Source organism: Torulaspora delbrueckii, chromosome 7 (assembly GCF_000243375.1).
Source record: "Torulaspora delbrueckii CBS 1146 chromosome 7, complete genome".
NCBI classification, from domain to species: Eukaryota; Fungi; Ascomycota; class Saccharomycetes; order Saccharomycetales; family Saccharomycetaceae; genus Torulaspora; species Torulaspora delbrueckii.
The window spans coordinates 611,519-630,387 of NC_016507.1; the positions used below are offsets into that span (position 1 = coordinate 611,519).

At 42.7% G+C, this 18,869-nt stretch overlaps 12 protein-coding genes and 1 non-coding gene across 13 annotated transcripts; 9 read left to right on the plus strand and 4 right to left on the minus strand.

Annotated features, from left to right (window-relative positions):
• On the minus strand, window positions 1-699 carry ERG29 (Erg29p; the record flags this gene model as incomplete). The annotated part of the gene is made up of 1 exon (XM_003682859.1): window positions 1-699. One exon carries the CDS (start codon window positions 697-699, stop codon window positions 1-3), a length of 699 nt encoding a protein of 232 aa, XP_003682907.1.
• A 613-nt stretch (window positions 700-1,312) lies between these two features.
• On the plus strand, window positions 1,313-1,876 carry TDEL0G03300 (uncharacterized protein; the record flags this gene model as incomplete). The annotated part of the gene is made up of 1 exon (XM_003682860.1): window positions 1,313-1,876. The coding sequence occupies one exon, from the start codon at window positions 1,313-1,315 to the stop codon at window positions 1,874-1,876; it is 564 nt and encodes a 187-aa protein (XP_003682908.1).
• Window positions 1,877-2,136: 260 nt separating this feature from the next.
• On the plus strand, window positions 2,137-2,682 carry AFB1 (Afb1p; the record flags this gene model as incomplete). The annotated part of the gene is made up of 1 exon (XM_003682861.1): window positions 2,137-2,682. One exon carries the CDS (start codon window positions 2,137-2,139, stop codon window positions 2,680-2,682), a length of 546 nt encoding a protein of 181 aa, XP_003682909.1.
• Window positions 2,679-4,121, minus strand: REC114 (Rec114p; the record flags this gene model as incomplete). The annotated part of the gene is made up of 1 exon (XM_003682862.1): window positions 2,679-4,121. One exon carries the CDS (start codon window positions 4,119-4,121, stop codon window positions 2,679-2,681), a length of 1,443 nt encoding a protein of 480 aa, XP_003682910.1.
• A 1,787-nt stretch (window positions 4,122-5,908) lies between these two features.
• Window positions 5,909-6,433, plus strand: JLP2 (Jlp2p; the record flags this gene model as incomplete). Its single annotated transcript, XM_003682863.1, has 1 exon — window positions 5,909-6,433. One exon carries the CDS (start codon window positions 5,909-5,911, stop codon window positions 6,431-6,433), a length of 525 nt encoding a protein of 174 aa, XP_003682911.1.
• Window positions 6,434-6,757: 324 nt separating this feature from the next.
• On the plus strand, window positions 6,758-8,302 carry RRB1 (ribosome biosynthesis protein RRB1; the record flags this gene model as incomplete). The annotated part of the gene is made up of 1 exon (XM_003682864.1): window positions 6,758-8,302. One exon carries the CDS (start codon window positions 6,758-6,760, stop codon window positions 8,300-8,302), a length of 1,545 nt encoding a protein of 514 aa, XP_003682912.1.
• Window positions 8,303-8,460: 158 nt separating this feature from the next.
• Window positions 8,461-11,451, plus strand: RIC1 (Ric1p; the record flags this gene model as incomplete). Its single annotated transcript, XM_003682865.1, has 1 exon — window positions 8,461-11,451. One exon carries the CDS (start codon window positions 8,461-8,463, stop codon window positions 11,449-11,451), a length of 2,991 nt encoding a protein of 996 aa, XP_003682913.1.
• A 593-nt stretch (window positions 11,452-12,044) lies between these two features.
• On the plus strand, window positions 12,045-12,335 carry COX12 (cytochrome c oxidase subunit VIb; the record flags this gene model as incomplete). The annotated part of the gene is made up of 1 exon (XM_003682866.1): window positions 12,045-12,335. One exon carries the CDS (start codon window positions 12,045-12,047, stop codon window positions 12,333-12,335), a length of 291 nt encoding a protein of 96 aa, XP_003682914.1.
• A 969-nt stretch (window positions 12,336-13,304) lies between these two features.
• Window positions 13,305-13,760, plus strand: TDEL0G03370 (uncharacterized protein; the record flags this gene model as incomplete). The annotated part of the gene is made up of 1 exon (XM_003682867.1): window positions 13,305-13,760. The coding sequence occupies one exon, from the start codon at window positions 13,305-13,307 to the stop codon at window positions 13,758-13,760; it is 456 nt and encodes a 151-aa protein (XP_003682915.1).
• Window positions 13,761-14,591: 831 nt separating this feature from the next.
• TDEL0G03380 (uncharacterized protein) lies at window positions 14,592-15,128 on the minus strand (the record flags this gene model as incomplete). Its single annotated transcript, XM_003682868.1, has 1 exon — window positions 14,592-15,128. One exon carries the CDS (start codon window positions 15,126-15,128, stop codon window positions 14,592-14,594), a length of 537 nt encoding a protein of 178 aa, XP_003682916.1.
• An 881-nt stretch (window positions 15,129-16,009) lies between these two features.
• On the plus strand, window positions 16,010-16,082 carry TDEL0Gtrna7A. Its single transcript has one exon. It is a non-coding gene; the product is annotated as a tRNA-Ala (tRNA).
• A 131-nt stretch (window positions 16,083-16,213) lies between these two features.
• Window positions 16,214-17,725, plus strand: NAB2 (mRNA-binding protein NAB2; the record flags this gene model as incomplete). The annotated part of the gene is made up of 1 exon (XM_003682869.1): window positions 16,214-17,725. One exon carries the CDS (start codon window positions 16,214-16,216, stop codon window positions 17,723-17,725), a length of 1,512 nt encoding a protein of 503 aa, XP_003682917.1.
• A 274-nt stretch (window positions 17,726-17,999) lies between these two features.
• Window positions 18,000-18,782, minus strand: RPS2 (40S ribosomal protein uS5; the record flags this gene model as incomplete). Its single annotated transcript, XM_003682870.1, has 1 exon — window positions 18,000-18,782. The coding sequence occupies one exon, from the start codon at window positions 18,780-18,782 to the stop codon at window positions 18,000-18,002; it is 783 nt and encodes a 260-aa protein (XP_003682918.1).
• Between the last annotated feature and the right edge of the window lie 87 nt (window positions 18,783-18,869).

Below are 18,869 nucleotides of genomic sequence, written 5' to 3' on the forward strand. Positions count from 1 at the left end.
TTAGATTACAAAATTGCATTCAATGGTGTCACCTGTTTCAATCTTCAAGAAACACAGTTGAACTTCGTCAATTTCACAAGGCAGTGGCTCTTTCAAAGTATTGTAAATGTTGACACCTCGAGAAACGGTGAAGTTTTTTGGATCTTTCACTAACTCGTCGAAAAGCTCAGTATCCTTGAAAAAATGATAAAGCTTAGTCCGCAGTACCCGTAGCCTACAGCCAAACTCGGGCCTTTTCTCGTCCTCATAATCCTCAGGTGAAAATTCGATATGAAATTGCAGAGGTTTCGCTAAAAGCTTTTTTCCATCTTGCAAAACGTTGCACATCACATAGAGGTGAGCCACATGAACCGGCTTCGCAAAGAACTTATCTCTATCCTCGAACTCTTCTATCACAATGCCGCTCTTCTCGTCAGTGTATTCTCGGCTATGATATTTATCGTCCACAATCATCTTATGCAATTTCAAGCTCTCATCAATATAACCTTTATTAAGCTCTTCATAGGTGTCCTTCTGTAAAAAGGTCATCTCAATGGTGATGTATAACTCGTTTATGAGCGCCATCGTACCAACTACCATCAGGAACAATGTGATTCGACCACTAATCTTGTCATGGACGAATTGGTGCACATAGGGCGTACGTGCTAATCGGTCAATAATGTTAGCCTCAAATTCAAAGTACTTTTCACTTAGATTCATCTTAACAGGCTCGATGTTCTTGCACTTCCAGAGAGGCTTAAACCGTTTCCCGATTTATTATAGAATTTTTCAACTTCGAAAACGGACCGCGCGGGCCTCGAATCCAAGCCCACCGGCTGGAACAAGCTAGTCGGACTAATCTTAGTAGCCTCCAGTATTTCTTGAAACTTATTGAGGTTATAACATTTCGTGATTTCGAATGTTTGTTGACATCACCATGGTGCCAATGGAACTGTCGCCGGTGGAGATAGTGGGGTCGACTGCGCCCCTAATTGCTTGAGAATCATTGAAACGAGCAGCTCGAGGCCAGAACTCTAACAACTGGCGTTCCGATTTTTCGTCATCCAGAATGCATGACCTAATTCGGTAAAAAGATGCAGATCTGCCTGGCGAAGAATGAAAAGAAAAACATTAAGTTCCAGCTTGGTCGGCTCTGCTCTTGGCGAAGAGACTTGCGTAGGAGCTGTAGCTAACATGGTTATCATCAAGCCGAGATTTGGTTGGCAAAGAATGTGGTTGGAGAGCGCTGAAAGATATAAAGTGGTATGGCTTTGGGCAAAAATGGCCTTTTAATCATCTCTCAATAATGACGATTTAAAACAATAGAAGAAGGATGAAATTGGTATTGGGTCTCACTTTTTTGGAGCTGGCTCTAGTAGCCCAATGTGCGCCTTTAAATGAGCAAGATAGTTCTGCGAATGGCTCAATTAGTACGGTAGGTTTGGTGACTACAGCAGCCGAACAACAGGCCTCTGCTTCAGATATCGCTTCTTCACAAACACCAGCCACGGTATATTCGTTTCTTGGCGAATCTGGCGATGCTTCTTCAGCCATCCTGCAAATGCCGACTTCAAGCTCGGAGATGCTGGCATCCGCAACTTCAGACTCCATGGACGAATCTTCTGCCGTATCACAATTTCTGAACGGTAGCGGCGATTTAAATTCTAAGCAGACTGCCACTGGTAGGGCATCTAGCGTCACATCTATAAAGAGCTCCGGAGTGAGCTCGGCATCCAACTCTTCTTCTCGGGCAAGCTCACATGCTAATTCGAGCTCTGGTAACTCTACCGGCTCATCGTCATCTACCAATAGTGTCACGACCTCCGGCGGTGCTAATAAGATGGGCCTTCCACTTGTCGCCGGTGGGTTAGTAGCAGGCATTGTAGCATTACTATAGTTGGCAGATAATTTCATGCATTCATACGCAATGCAGTCTGCCGCACCGTCATGAGAAAAGTTCTGGACACCACTGAACATACATTAAGTATTGTGTTTAAGCGATAATGAGGTTCTAAAACTTTTACTTCGAAGCACCCTGAGTCCATTCGTGACCTTAATAGGAAAGAAAGAACAACCGTCTTTGTATAAAAGAAGATTGATCGACTGCTCGTGGAGGTAGTAGCTGCAAAAAGGCTACTGTAAGATTCAGCGAGGGCGATGAGGTTCTGGTTGTTTTTCCTATCAAATGCTTTCGTAGCCGCGGTCGCCTTTTCACAGATGACTACAAAGACCGATGAGGAAGCTCGAAAATCAGCAGCTGGCGCAAATCTACCTTTCTTCACGGTGTTTGTTTCTGACATTAACACGAACCTGGCGGCTTATAATTCCTTCATGGAAAGCAACAACATGAAATTGCCCCAGGCGGTTGCGGACTACTATTTTCATGTGATTCGACTTTCTCAGACGGCTGACTTGGAAAAGGATGTGGCTTCTAGCTTTCCGTTCACGCAGTTCAAAACCTTTATCACTAAATTTCCCTGGTACGATAGCCTTCTGCAACGGGCATCTGTATCAACGCTGTACGTTCCTCAAGATTTTGTTAGTAGTGCCACCGCTGGCGCTCAATTGGGAACGTCAACATCCAAAGTATCGACTACTTCCTCGGGAACTGCCGAAACGGCTCTCGACTCTTCGAATGCTGCACCTGGCGTTAATAAAGGACATATTACGCTTCTCTTGGTGATTTGTGGATTCATTCTTTAAAGGTTATGTTTAGATTCGGCTGTCATTCCCTGTAAAGTTTCTTCAACTTTCATCACCCATTTCATCAAACTTTCATCCTTTAACTTTTCCTTTATCAGGCGTCTAGATACCCTAATTTTTGATGAAGAGACGGCTGCACTTCTGATATCAGTTAGATCGCATTTCGTTTTCTTCTTGCCTGTGTCACCTTGTTTATGTATGTCAATAGATGATTCTACTGTTTTTTCCTGATTAATATCTTTTTCTAAAGAAATGTTGTTTGTCTTGACCAAAACATTATTTTGAATTAATTTATCACAGTTTATTTCTTTCGGAACGTTACGTTCTTCAGGAGCAATTGAAGTAATCAATGAAGATGTTTTGTGAATCTTTGCGAGTTCGGGTTCTTGCGCCAGTTCCACTTCACTTCCTGCCATTGTATGTGCTTGTGGCATCGCATAACCCTTCAATCCCAAGTGTGCGACAAATTGGTCGACGCTATTGGTCTGCAGAGGTCTCTCCCGACACTCAGCTAACTGCACGTCTTCCAAAGTAACTTCCACTCCTTCGCTCAAATGCTGGTTTGGGGCTATCGTGCTCGCAGTTGGTTGAAGAGGCAGCCTTTCTTGCTGGATTGCCATTACACGTCCCAGTGAAGAATCACTGAGTGGAGAGCGAGCATGTTGAGCTTTGGACTTTGGACATGGTAGTACAGGTGTTATGTTCGGATGACGGGTCTCATTCCGTTTCATCAGATCGTTAACTCTTACTGGAAATTGCGCTTGCGCCGGCAAAGACTGTAAGAAATTATCTGGGGCAATTTGTGAGTTTAATAGATAACCGGGTTCCAGGTGCGTAGATTGACTCAAATACTTCCTGTCTAAAATGGGGTTTCCGGTCAGAGTTGCCACACTATTGTTGGTAGCCGCCGAGGTCCCGTAAGGAGCATTTTGTAACCTATACGCCAGATCGTTAGTACGACCAGGAAGAGCTTGTTGTGATTGCGAAGGTTGTATTTGAGAGGAAGGAGAGGGCTGGGACATAGCAGGTCGAGCAGGTTTCACAACCAAGTGGATGGCAGTAAGGACTGAGTGAAGATTCCTAAAATCATCGCCGCTGCTCAGAGTAACTTGAAACCGCTTTACACATGGCACTGAGTTTTTCCAAACCATATATTTGCATGAAATAGTAGGCGATCTTGCAGTGAATTGTATCACTCGAGCACTATGGAGTAAGTTGATTCTCGCCATATCTAGAGTTCTTGCATTCCATGAAACCTCGATTACACAATTGTTGTTACTTTCTAAACCAACACTGAGTGTGATTGGGCATTCAACAGGAAAGTGTTGCCACTTGCTTGGATCTAATGGTGCAACAGGAGTTTCAAATCCATCTGGCGCAGGGATTGCCTCGGAGTAAGTTGAGTAGAACTTCACTAAAGCGGAAAAATAGTCTTTCATATTTGAATGGTGTACAACTTTTCTTTATGAGGAGAATAGTTTAGAGAAGAGAGATCTCTTTTGTAGTCTAGAGATTTAGCCGCCGACGCCGCGTTGTTGGCTTCAAATCATCGAACAAATCCGCAAGGTACTGACAACGCAGTCGCGCGCACTGAACCCAGGGAGCCGCCGCCTCTCCATTCAACAGAAATGAACTGGGAAACTTGGCACCTGTCTGTCTTCAATACTTACAATATTTGAGCAAGATGCTTTTCGCTGCGTTGGAATGCCTGTCGAACACCAGCCGCAAGATACACAAATTTATATTCTGGCTTACCATAGATTTTGTTTCAAATTCCCTCAGTCTAAACTTGCTTTGAAGGAATGATCTTTTCACGACAACTGTTAGATCATGTAACTATTCTATTGTAAAAGCGCCATCAGTTGAAGAAGCAGCGAGCAAGGATCCTGGTAGATCTTTTTTTATTGCTAACGTAGAAACGGAAACATGTTTATAGATTTTTGCACACAAAGTGGGCGGATTACTAGTTATACAACCCCCGATCTCTTGTCGGTGGTACTTGATCCACATGGTTGTATTTCTGCCAATCTCAACAGCGTTTTGCTCTGAATCGTAACCACTTAAATTCCAGGATTAGTGAATACACAATTCCCAGCCTTTTTTTTACTAGTTTCTTCATCATGTAGGGAAACAAATAACAATTATGTGTTTTACTACAGCCTCGAGTAAAATCAACAGTTTGTCCAAAAGTGGCGCACAGATACTAAGAAGATCATGATTGTGTTCCTTGAGCCTTTACCGTGAGCCTAAGTTTCGTTTTTTGTTTAGACGATCTTAGCACGAAGATTTCGAGATTATTCGCAATCTGTCTTCAATGCTCGGTTGTAGATGTGGCGGGGTCCACCTCAAATAAAAATAGTGTCGATTTTTTACTTTTAGCGCGCTAAATCCATATTTGCGACCTCTAATATTTCAATTATGAGTATTGCTAGGTTACAATCACAGAGTCGTTTACGAGATAATGCCTGCGGCCACTCAATATTGGTACCAGCAGTAAGAAATAGTTTTCGACTATCTTTCTTAGCGCCATCGGAGAAATGTTACCCCTGCCTCATTGCTGAGTGCGATGAGCAGCATTCTCATTTCAGAATAGCTTGAAGCTTTTGTTTTTGATGTTTTGCCTGTCATTTTTTAAACTCGAGGAGGTCATTATTGAGCTATGTAGTTCGACCATAGGACGTGTCATTTTGAGATAAAGAGAGAAGAAAACCTTCTTGGGAAAAGGTCCTCTATTTGTTGCCCTCGAAATATCAAGTTGGATCTCTATAACCGCGGAGCCTGAGACACATCTGAATAGCGAAAGCAAAATGCAGAGCAGACATTCAATCATAAAAAATTATCAAATATTTTGTGTTGGGTCTCGTGTAGTCGTAGCACTGTGAGAATGTGTGGGAGAATGTACCCATTGTGGTTTCGCGCGAGAACTATTGCATTACTCCTCATCTTTAAGCATCTCTTGATTGAGGATTGTATTGGCTCCTGCACTTGAAGTATCAAATTGCATTTAGAGTAGCACAAAGTAATGAAAGCCTGATTTCGAGCGAAAAGGAGATTTATCAAACCTCTAAAAAAGTCCTTTATATTTCATAAACTACGTTTTTCGGTTGGAAAAATTAAAGGCTTAAATCAATGTCAAAAGTTTGAATTTCGCCAGAGAAAGTCTTCTCAGGGTCAAGTTTAACTGCTGCATCCCCAAACACCTAGCCAAGGGTATTCTAGAACTACAATGGTATATTTTTACGATTCAGCCCCTCTAGGCGTAGCAAGGAAGTATCAGCTCGTTACTGGGAAGGATAAATTCGAAAACGATATGCTAATAAAGTGGGGTTACAAGGAATTGAACTACGTGTGGTTTCACGCTGATAAATATTCGAGTGGCCATGTCTATTTGAAGCTGCAACACGATGAAAAGTCTTTGGAAGAAGTACCGCCGGAAGTGATCAATGACTGTTTACAGCTTTGTAAATCGATGTCTATTCAGGGCAATAAGATGAATCAATGTACCATCATACATACTCCATGGACGAATCTGAGGAAGAATAAGTTCATGAAACCAGGGGAAGTATCTTTCAAGTCTTTACAGAGGGTACGGAGAATGGAAAGCTTCGCTAGAGATCAGCCGCTATTGAATCGACTGACCAAGACACGCGTCGAGCTGGCTGAGAATGTGGAAGAGATTCTGCATCATGCCAAGAAGACCAAAGATGGTGACTTTTTCTACGACATATTGATGACAACCGCGGAAGGCTGATCGAAGAAGCTCAATTGAGAAAGCAAGCAAAGAAGCAGAAGAAAAAGCAAGAGCAGAGAGAGGATATTGATGAGGAGGGTGATCTACTGCGGTAGTTGACTATCAAGTCATTTTTCGCTGGATTGCGAACCTGATCCTCTATTTTGAACTTGAGCCATCGCTTATAAGGGCTCCTTTTCTTTTTATAAATGAAGCGATGAGTTTGAAAAATTTTCTGTTTAATTAGCATGGCGATGAGGTCGAAATTCAAGAAAAGGTATATAGAGTTCAGAGAAAGCGATTTGATTTAGGATCACCCTTTAACAAACCACCCGTTCATTCAAGATGTCGAAGAGAAGCATTGACTTAGAGGAGGAGCAAAGGGTTGTTTCGGCTAAAGTCGGCAACAGTGATCTGCCCAATGCAGGAACTATTGATAAAGAGCCCGATGTTGCCATGGGAGAATTTGAGGATCAGTATAGTGATGAGTTTGAAAGTGATGGTGAAATAATTGAGGTTGATGACGAGGAGGATAAGGATGAAGAGCAAGATGACGATCAAGAGTTCGTTGAGAGGAAACAACAAAAAGCCCAGGAATTAGTCGAGAAGGATAAAAATGAGGAGGAGAACAAGCAGGAAATATATTTACCACACATGTCACGCCCGCTGGGGCCTGATGAAGTTTTAGAAGCGGACCCTACTGTCTACGAGATGTTGCACAACGTGAATATGCCATGGCCGTGTCTAACTTTGGATATCATTCCCGATGGTTTAGGGACTGAACGTCGGAACTACCCACAGTCCATCTTGATGGCCACTGCTACTCAGGCTTCCAAAAAGAAGGAAAACGAACTAATGGTGCTGAAACTCTCCCAGTTGAATAAGACTCTTGTGAAGGATGATGCCGACGAGGAAGAAGATGACGAAGATGACGAGGATAATGACAGTGATCCGATCATCGAGAATGAGGAAATTTCATTGAGAGATACCACAAACAGGCTAAAAATTTCGCCATTCGCTTCTAGCCAGGAAGTTTTAACTGCTACCATGAGCGAAAATGGTGAGGTTTACATCCATGACCTGGGTCCACAAACGAAGGCATTCGAAACACCTGGTTATCAAATTCCCAAATCAGCTAAGAAGCCCCTTCACACGATTAGAAACCATGGCAATGTTGAGGGTTACGGGCTAGATTGGTCGCCTTTGATCAAAACCGGTGCTCTCCTAACGGGTGACTGTTCAGGTCAAGTTTACTTAACTCAACGTCATACTTCAAAGTGGGTAACTGATAAGCAGCCATTCACTTTTTCGAATAACAAATCTATTGAAGACATACAATGGTCACGTACGGAATCTACGGTCTTTGCTACTAGTGGATGCGACGGGTACATCAGGATTTGGGACACGAGATCAAAAAAGCACAAGCCTGCTATTTCCACAAGAGCATCCGCGACTGACGTGAACGTCATCAGTTGGAACGAAAAAATTGGCTACTTACTAGCTAGTGGTGATGATGATGGTAGATGGGGTGTCTGGGATCTAAGGCAGCTGTCACCAAATAACTCAGAGAATGTCCAACCAGTTGCCCAATATGATTTCCACAAGGGCGCCATCACATCTATAAGTTTCAACCCATTAGACGAATCTATCATCGCTGTCGCCTCTGAAGACAATACAGTAACACTCTGGGATCTTTCTGTGGAAGCTGACGATGAGGAAATCAAACAGCAAGCAGCTGAGACGAAGGAGCTTCAACAAATCCCACCTCAACTACTATTTGTTCATTGGCAAAAGGAAGTAAAGGACGTCAAATGGCATAGGCAAATCCCCGGTTGTCTTGTCAGTACTGGTACAGACGGTCTTAATGTCTGGAAGACAATCAGTGTTTAGGCGTCATATAAATGTGTAAATTACGAATATATCATCGAGGTCTTCTAGGCACCTCGGAGTACTTCGATTGATTGATCAAGCGAGCTTTGACATTTTCACAACAGAGAAACGCTGAAGTTAAAGGGCAAAATAGAGAAAGAGAGGTGAGTAAAGGATCCATGAGCAAGCATATATGGCCATTGAGCCCGCCTCAAAAGGCAAGGATTAATGAATGTGTCCACGAGCTAACCGATCGTGAGATTAAAAACGACGACATACTGCAGACCATCTCGCTGCCTCAGGTCAATGTGCTAATACTGATGACTCCCGCCAGAGTGCTGGTCTATAACATGAAGCCATTGGCCTTAGTAGCGAGTCATGAAAGGAGTTCTGAGTCCATATCGGAGTTCGGTTTGAATAGATCTATTACTCCGTCAACTGCATTGGATAGGGATGTCAATGGCCTGCTTTCTCAACAAGAGTCCTATAGTTTGATCTGGAACCAAGGAAAGGTGGTCTTTTACGTAGTGACAGAACGAAATTTCATTCTCTCATACCAAATATTGAAAAGCTCGACAAATCTGACAACTTTTAAAGAATATGGTATACCCGTGATTGACGTGGGGAAGATAAGGGAAGATATTGATCACGACTTTGATGATACATTGGATAACGATACTCTTACGGTATTCGAAAGGAATAAGGCGTCCCGAATTATACAAAATGGTTACACTGTGACAAAGGATAAGGGGTTTCTACAGTTCTTGTCGGTTAATCAAGATAATATCAATGAACTGCCAGTAAAAAAGCTTGAACTACGGTTGAAAGTTGTCCTAAAGTTTGACTATCAAATCATAGATCTATTCGGCTTCAAACGTTTATTAGAGGGTAATAAGAGCAAGGCGGAAGAGAGTCTGCTGGTTTTGTTTCCCCATGGTTTACAGTTATTGAGCCTTGAAGAGTTCAAATTGAAGAAGACCTCTCTCGTTGAGTTGACCAATGGGAAAGAAATATGTTTCAACGCAGGTCATCTGATTGTTATTTCAAAGGAATCCGAAGAGGATATATCAATCAACGTTATTGATTTCAGCAATAAAAAGGTGAAATCGAACAGGCTGGAAGTGCGAGGCACCCTTCTGTCTTGCTTCGAATTAAGGAAGAGGTTGGCCCTCATATTTGAAGACAGGATCATATATTTCAATACCACAACTAATCAAGTTGACTACTCATACGACCCCCCGTTTAGGATTAAGCTCGGTGGAAAATTGAGCGATGAAATGCTTCTCATGATATCCACCGCAAATTCGGTACACTTTGTTACTCCACTAGGTAATTCTCTATTTTCGTCCTCAGCAGATTCTGACCTGGAAAAGCCACCAACAACACTTGAATACTCCGATTTCGCTTACGTAGACAAATTCCTAGTCCTTGTCTCTCATTCGGGGAACTATGAGGTATGGAATTTATGGGAGGAAGCTAAACAGACATTCTCTGATAGCCGTTCACCAGTCTCGTACGTTCTGCATAACAACAACAACGACGTTGCCATATATTCGCCTCTAGGAAGCTCGCCTGTACGAAACGACTCTATGCAAATGGTCAAGCTCCCTACGAAGACCATCAACAATTGTGTATCTCAAATTAAGGTTAATTCCAACCTAAAAATGATGGCCGTATACGTATCGAACAAAAACATTCTGTTGATACATAACCTCGAGACAAACGCATGGTACGATTTCAACGATCTAACGATTATAGATATGCATTGGCTTTGCAGCTCATATTTGCTTTGTCAAATCAAGACAGAAGATTGGGCAACATCTGTTCAATGTTTCCGCTTCCATCTGCAAGGTCTAGATACGTCTGATATCTCGAAATACCGTGTCTGGGAATACGAAATACCAACATCAGTTCCAGTTTTAAAGGTTAAGGTCAATGTGTCGAGCAAATACAGGTTGCTGAAGCTTAAATCACGAGAGAGCCCTGAACTTGAGAAATATGGCGAAAAGTTTTATAGAACGGCAGAGATAATCATTGTTACGGAAAACCATATTTCGATTTTTGCCGTCCTCTCTATTATCCACCCTAGCGGTGTAAACATTATCAAGAAGTTTCACGAGCAAGCAAAAATCGAACTGCCTGCCGCTTTTTCAGCCGACTCAATCGAATGGATCACTTCTTTCAAGGATGGACTAATATATCTCTACGATGACAAAATTATCAAGACTGCGACCACGGACGCCCAGAATTGGCGAGAAGATATTCTATTAAGAGATGTGGAGAGAATAATAGATGTGGTATTTGATGAGATATACTTTGTTTGCAAAACCCAAGAACTTTTCTATAAGATGGATGACCTTTGGGAAGGAAAGCCACCTATGCTCTCGATCCCATTAGAGGATGACTTTTATCCCATTTCGGTCACATCTGAGACCACAACAACCCATGGCTTAAATTGCCTCTACCATGAGGACTATGTCAAACTGGTTCTTAAACACAAGATTTACTTGGATCAGATTATAGCAGCCAAGATGGACCAGAATGTAGACCCGAAGGATATCATGGCGGAATTCGGCTCAATCAGGCATTACAAATTTGCGCTCGAAAAAATATTGTCACTCAAAATACTGGCCAGCGAACCTTTAAATCAGATTGTAGAGTTGGTTAAGCTTTGTGACGCTCCGTTGGGCTCCGATATGACTACACATAATAATCAAAACGGCTCATTGGAAATCATCAGCAATTGTTTGAGAAAGATTGAAATCAAGCACTGGAATCAATTGTTTACCAGTCTTAAGATGACGCCTCGTGATTTACTAGCTAGATGTCTCGAGGGCAATGAGGCTAAGATCCTAGGAGTGTTGTTATTGGTATTCCTCAATTACGACGCTGAACTAGTAGAGGATTTGAGAAATGATGAAATACCCGAGGAAGAAGAGGGGCAAAACAATTCAGAGTTCCCGGATTCTTCAGTCGTTGATCTTATCAGAGATCAAGAGATGATGTTGAGAGTGTTAAGGCTTCTTGTCACCAGCGGGGCCAATGCGACTGATAGCACCAAGGCGGCCGACTCTTGGGACATGTGCTTTCAACTGATGAGACTGTTGAAAGAACTAGATAAAGAGAATAATACTCATCTAGTTCAACAAGCACTGGATATGCTTCAGTAATATCATCGGATTGCGGGCACGTGACGTATCGCATACACTAATGTTTTCTCAGCGGCTAATCGAATTGTAAATAAAGTAATACTTTTACGACAGTAGAAAGAAAAAAAGATATCAAACTCTAGATACTCAACAAGTAGCCCACGCACACACACATTTGGGCTGGCTTACAACTGAAGAGAACCGTTGGTCAATGTTCTTAAAGCTTTTTTAAGACGGAGATTGAGAGCAAGATGTGATTTTGACCTCCTGGAATGCTGAATCTAGAGTCAATAGATAAAAAATAGGACCGGTGTGGGCCACTTAGCACAACACAATGCTCCAGAAAGAACCTACATGCGAACTTCTAGCTCTAAATCGATCAGGCCATATCACGTGACACACCGCCAATGATAGTGCCGGAGAATTTCACTATGCGTCGCCGATAAATGCACTTCGAAGGCTATGATGGGAAAAGTATGCTCGAAGATTGGTGGAAGGGCAAAGCTTTAGTGTTTTTCAATAGTGAACTTATTTCAACCTGAATTGACTTGAGTTATAGTAAAAAAAATTCATTGAATTACTATATTGAACAAGTCTAGCATACAATTGTAAGAATGTCCGCAGAGCATAAGATCGCTGAATTGGCTGAAAAGGAGGCCGAACCTCAACAAGCTAGCCCACTACACACCGTTGGTTTCGACGCTAGATTCCCAAACCAAAACCAAACTAAACATTGCTGGCAATCATACGTGGATTACCACAAGTGCGTCAATGTGAAGGGTGAAGATTTTGCTCCATGCAAAGTTTTCTTCAGAACCTTCTCTTCTCTATGTCCAGTTGACTGGGTTGACAAATGGGATGAACAAAGAAGCAAAGGTATTTTCCCAGGTGACATAAACCCATAAGAAAGAAGCAAGGAGGTAAAGTTATAGATGGAAATCTGTGCCATACCATCTTTTTTTTATTATATCATTTGAGATGAGGTTCTTATCTTAAGGGCCCAATATCACGATTTTTACCAATTTATTCATCCTCAATCAACCTCTGCTGCAAAAATTTAGTGAATTTAAGCCGGCCTTCAAGCTGATAATTCGAAAATTGTAGTGGAAAACAACGTTAACTAAGCATTTAGTAAGTAAGACTATTTATGAAAGCAATTAAAATATTCTAGTGCCAAGATAATCGAACTGAGGTATGCGCCTACACTGTCGATTTCCAATTTTAGCTAATTTGGTTGATAATAGCTTTCGATATTTCAAGCAAAGTATGTGACAATATGAATAAGGCACGATTAGTCAATATATGTAATGATAGTCATATCAAATATGATGTTTAGTTGGAATGATCAATAAACCACTAGTCGGATTAAGGAAGTTGGCTAACTATTACTTGAGAGACGCCGTAATGAGGTCCAAGCTAGACTCAGTAACAGGCTATTGAGAAAATTCCAAGTAATTAGAAAACGTATAAAAGGAAACAAATTGTTCACCTTTAGAGAAGTTCGTATTAGCTAGAGAAAGGAGGAGGATCATATAGTGACTAAAATGTAATAATACCTGCAACGTATTATTACAATTGGTAGCGTTCATTGATTACTTCCTCAACATCGTCCCAGTTCCCACACTAATATTCCTGGTGTTTCTATCATCATGTCCACCTGTGTCTCTAAAATGTTGATTACCCGTGCCTCCGGCTTCTGCAAACCGTCCTCAACTTTTCCAAGGAGCGAGAGACCCACTGAAGGTTGCTAACTTTCTAGCCCGAATGCAAACGCACATGTGTATGTAGGTTTGATTTCCAAAGTGACTTTGATAAAATCACGTACTTCGCTGACTTACTCGAAGGGAAAACTCGTACGATCATTAAGTTTCACAATGAACTTAGCTAACTTCATTTCAAGCAGCAACCTGACAACTTATCAGAATTGGTATGGTCACTATGCCGGTAACAATACTTATGAGGCTTGGAACCCGTCAAGTAATTATTCCGCTCTAACTTTAGAGATTCGTACAGGGGATGACTCAGTATTGAGTGCAATTACTTTCAATGTTACCGGTGACTTACAGTCAGCCTATGAGCAGATGGAGTTAGAGGAGGCAGCCGCTACCAGTGCCGAAGGTTATTCGACACAGCTGCTTGCCACTAGCATTGATCCGTGGACAGAACCTACCATGGCCGTGGATGAACCTAATAGATTGAATAAGCGTGCCTGTGGATCGTTCTGTGGGGTTAATCTACACTGCCTACTGGCACCCTGTTTTAAGTGTGCTGCTTATAGACCCGGCACGTGGAGGAAAAGATGTGCTACTGGCTGGGGAAGAGCAGGTTAGATCTTATGACCGTCTATACCAGACCTAACTGTAAGGGGTTAGGCTTTTTATATCACACTATTCTACTTTAGTCGAACTAGCCCTTCGATTACTACAACACGCACCTTGAGGATAACTGGTGGCACTCTAGAGTATAGGGGTTCGCAAGAATGATAGACCGACAAATAGTACTCCTGCAGATGACTTGAAGCTACGGCTACGGCTACGGCAACGGCATCATACGGTGATCGAAAGTATTCTATCTTAAAATGCGGCAGGGACGGAAATGTTGAATTATTTGGCGAACAAGAGAGATATAACATCGTTAGTAGGCTTTTCGCCACTATACATACTTATATCGATCAAAGAAATTCCCAACTTGCTAACAAAGTACGTGATCCAAGTCACCTCAAATATTAATATGACATAGACATTTCGTCTTGTACGAATGAGTTAACATGATCAATTAATTAAATCGCGTTTATCACACCGAGCACACTTCCTGTATCGGTAGAATCAATAATACGTTTGGTAAGTTACGTACTGAAGCTTACAGTGATATGTGTGATCGTCCGGATCATATCCTATTGTTGCTGTAATGTCTTGCAATTTTTTGATGCGGACATACTCTGTGATTGGTGGCTGTTGGCAGAACCTCCCTTCTCATACGATAAACTTTTAAGCCTTTTAACATTGAAAACTGGATGCTTCTTAAATATCATAGGTAAGTTCAGTTCGTATGCATTCTCATTGATCTTCTTAACACGGAGAATGGGCCTACAAAGAAGAGCTGGCCCTTCCAGTAGCTTCCTGTGTTATGGTAAGCATCTCTATCCAACAGCACGAACTCACCTAATCCAAACTCAATTTCCTTCCTCCCCCTCTTGTGATTCGTTTCTTGGCGCTGTTAAGCGGTTGCAAGGGCATCCTTGGCTTAGGGTGATGATAATTTTCAAGTGCCTGGTCAGTGCCACTGCTTCGAAGGATCTTGCTGGGAATATAGCCGCAGTGCACTTCGAAGAGGGTCAATCTAGAGGATTGAGATGGTGTGGAGCTATACACATTCTCGATCTCGTCCCATAGTGCGTGGTCGGAGTTCGTATACGTTCGTAGGAGGCGGTTCAGGGTCTCGCGCTCAGACTGGTCATCGGTCTGAGGGTGATTGGATGATGATATGGTAAGCTTGATCCCAGGGCGTTCCGTAAAATCACGGAATAGTTTGGCCATTAAACGTGTGTCTCGGTCAGATATGATCGATTTTGGGAACACATGATAGGCGAAGATGAACCGGTATAATAGGTCGATTACGTCTCGGGCATCTAGTCCCTTGGCGCATGGGATAAAGTGGGCTTTTTTTGAGAAGCGCCACATATCAATAAAAAGGATCATGTCGTGTCCAGATTGCGTTGTTTGTAAGTCCGTGGCAAAGTGGAAGCGTTTTGAATGGCTGAAGTTGCATTGTATGTGGCCGCTGCCTCACTCCGCCTAAGTCTTGGGTTTCTCAAGTCTTCCTGGCTGCCTCGAGGACCACGGTGTTCGGTGCGACTGCCACAGCTATGCCTACGATAATTATGATACTAGCGACTGTAGTAGCAGTCGCGCTAAGCACATGCGCTTCATCTTCCAAACTGTCCTTGGACATCCATGTGGCAACAGTGTCTAAGAGCACTACCAGAGTTGCAACCCCCCCCCCCAGATGCCTTGAGCAATCGTGTGTTAACGCGCCCGCCGCTTAGTTCAGTAACCTTCAACACGACGAAGATCCACACCATAGTACAAGTGCCCCGTTGTCAGTCCAAAGCGTTCGCAGCACAGAGGAAAAACACAAACAATGTCGAATATATTATGGCCTGAATTGCTATCAGCATACGGATGGTGTTAATACTAGTACTTAATTTGGGCTCCTTGCCTTCTCTCAACTGAACGTAGACGAACTTCAATAAGCGATTTCATAGGCCTTTAGAAAGAAAGTCGAACGTCGGATTTATGGCTGTACTTGATTCAGGCATTGGTATATAGGAACCAAAAATTAATTGGTTATTTGTGATAGTATGATCAAGACATACCAATGAGTGGATCAACTATCATATTGAGGCCCACGGAAATAGGAAGGACCCTCATAGTTGGGGCTACGGCCATAGATCCGAAGGCCTATATAAAGACCTATGAAATAGCTATCGAAGTCTATCTAGCCCCGTCCGAGAGAAGGGGGGACCACAGATTAAGTATTAATACTAAATACCATCCGTATTATTACATTATTAAAAGTTGGGCACATGGCGCAGTTGGTAGCGCGCTTCCCTTGCAAGGAAGAGGTCATCGGTTCGATTCCGGTTGCGTCCAAATTATTTTTTAATGATTTTTCTTTTTGTAGTGGATGTTCGTGTTTTATATAAAGGCATGGCTTATTGGACTTCCAACTTTTGTCATCAAGAAACCATAACCACAAAGCTGTGAATATAGATAATCCAGGCATGTCACAGGAGCAATTTACAGAGAATTTGAAGGTGATTGTAGCTGAAAAGCTGGGCACTTTACCAAATTTTCATGAGGATATCAAATATGTCGCTGAGTATATTGTGCTATTGATGGTCAACGGTGGTACTGTTGAGACCGTTGTACAGGAGTTATCGACCCTTTTCGATTCAGTTTCACCAGATTCTTTGACCGATGTAGTTCAAACTGCTTTCTTTGCTCTGGAAGCTTTGCAGCAAGGGGAGACGGTGGATAGTATTGTGTCCAAGATTAGAGGTAGTGGAAGTGCTCCAGTTGTTCCTGAGCCACAGCAGGTTCAGCAGGTTCAACAAATTCAGCAGCCTCAGATGATGGCTCAACAGGAAGCCCTTGCCGCTCAAGAGCCTCTTTCCGCGTTTGCCAATTTTGTTCCTAAACAGCCAGTGGCTCAGCCAGAGCAATCTAATGATATGGGATCACAAACTCAGTACTCACAAAAAGTTGGGGCTGTTGGGAAGCAACGTGGCGGCCGCGGTGGTCGTGGCGCATCTCGCGGTGCATCTCGCGGTCACAGTAGGAATCAAAACGCTAGATTCAACCCACTGGCCAAAGCTCTTGGAATTAACGGCGACAACGGTAACGTCAATTTTGTTCACCAAAAGAAGGAAGGTCGTTGTAGACTATTTCCACGTTGCCCATTGGGTAGATCATGTCCTCATGCTCATCCAACTAAGGTTTGTAACGAATACCCCAACTGTCCTAAACCACCTGGAACGTGTGAATATTTGCATCCAAATGAGGATGAAGATCTGATGAGAGAAATTGAAAAGACTCGTGAAGAATTTCAACAAAGAAAGGCTGCCATCATTGCTGCAAGGACTAAGCCAGTATCAACTGGTATTGTTTTATGTAAATTCGGTGCTTTATGTTCAAACCCCATGTGTCCGTTTGGTCACCCCACACCTGCTGATGAAGATGCTAAAGTACTGGAGCTACTGTGGTGTGCGGACAATCTACAATGTTCAGACAAGAACTGTAAGAAAGCTCACTCGTCGTTATCCAAGATAAGGGAGGTGGCACCATTGGGCCAAAAGAACTTCAGCAGACCTGGACCAGCAGCTCCTCGCGCACAAGAAAAATCATTGGAGCAATGTAAATTTGGTACTCATTGTACCAATAAGCGTTGTAAATATAGACATGCTCGTTCGCACGTTATGTGTCGTGAAGGTGCTAACTGTACCAGAATCGATTGTTTCTTTGGCCATCCGATCAATGAGGACTGTAAATTCGGCATCGAGTGCCGAAACGCAAACTGTCTCTTCAGACATCCTGAGGGGAGAGTTTTACCCCAAAAGACGAAATCCGCTGCAGGCAACCAGACGTTCACACCAACGGACAACAATGGTTCCAACACAAGTCAAAGAATGTTTGCTCTACCCGAAGGCGCCCACATCGAAAATGCAGGGAACCAAGCAGGTCTACAGTCGATACATGCCAATGCTCAACCAGATAACGATACTGATATGAGTTAAAAGGGTTTGCGAAGTTGACTTTTACAAATGTATTATTTAAACAACAAAAAAAAAAGAAATTAAAGAAAAAACAAAACACTAACCATTTGCATAAGTGGTTGTTTCAACCTTCACGTAGACATTGTATCTTGCGCAGACTACTGCGATAGTCAAAAGTATTTGACCGATCGATAAAGTAATGAATTTAACGATCGAAAATCGCAATCAAGCTTTAAAAAAGTTAATTAAAAGTACATTCAAAACATAGATAAAGGAACCGTAGGATCGAGAGCACTTAGAATCTCTTCTTTTGGATAGCAGCTTCGTCAGCGTAGACATCCATTGGGGACAATGGCAAAGCGTGTTCAGCCCACAAGTTTGGAGTCAAGAAACCGTAAGTGTTACCGATGGCAACGAAAGCGGCCTTCAAGGTGTTTTCCAAAGTTCTAGTAGAACCGTTGGATTGAGTGTAAACATCTTCCAAACCAGCCAATTGCAACAACTTCTTGACAGCTGGAGAAGCAACAATACCAGAACCTCTTGGGGCTGGAATCAATCTAACGGTAACGGAACCACACTTACCAGAGGTCTTGGTAGCCAAAGAGTGAGGTTGACCCAAGTTGTTACCCCAGTAACCTCTTCTGATTGGGATGACAGACAACTTAGCAATGATGATACCGGCTCTGATGGCACCAGCAACTTCCTTAGCGGTCTTGATACCCAAACCAACGTGACCGTTAGAGTCACCGACGACAACGACAGCCTTGAATCTAGTTCTTTGACCAGCTCTGGTTTGCTTTTGAACTGGCTTGATGTTCATGACTTCATCGGACAAAGTTGGCAACAAAGTGTCAATGATTTGGAACTCCTTAACTGGCAAAGAGTGTAGGAAGATCTCTTCAAGAGTAGTGATCTTACCGGCCTTGACAAGTCTACCTAGCTTGGTGACTGGGACCCAGCCCTTCTCTTCGACTTGTCTACCACCTCTTCTACCACCACGGCCTCTGTTTCTACCACCGAAACCACCTCTTCTTGGGGCACCTTGAGCTTGAGCTTGAGCTGGAGCTGGAGCAGACATTATTGTTAAACTATTTCAATTATTGGAAATCTGTCGGAATGGATCACGGAAAGTTGAGGGTAGGTAACTTTCGATCGACAATAAAGA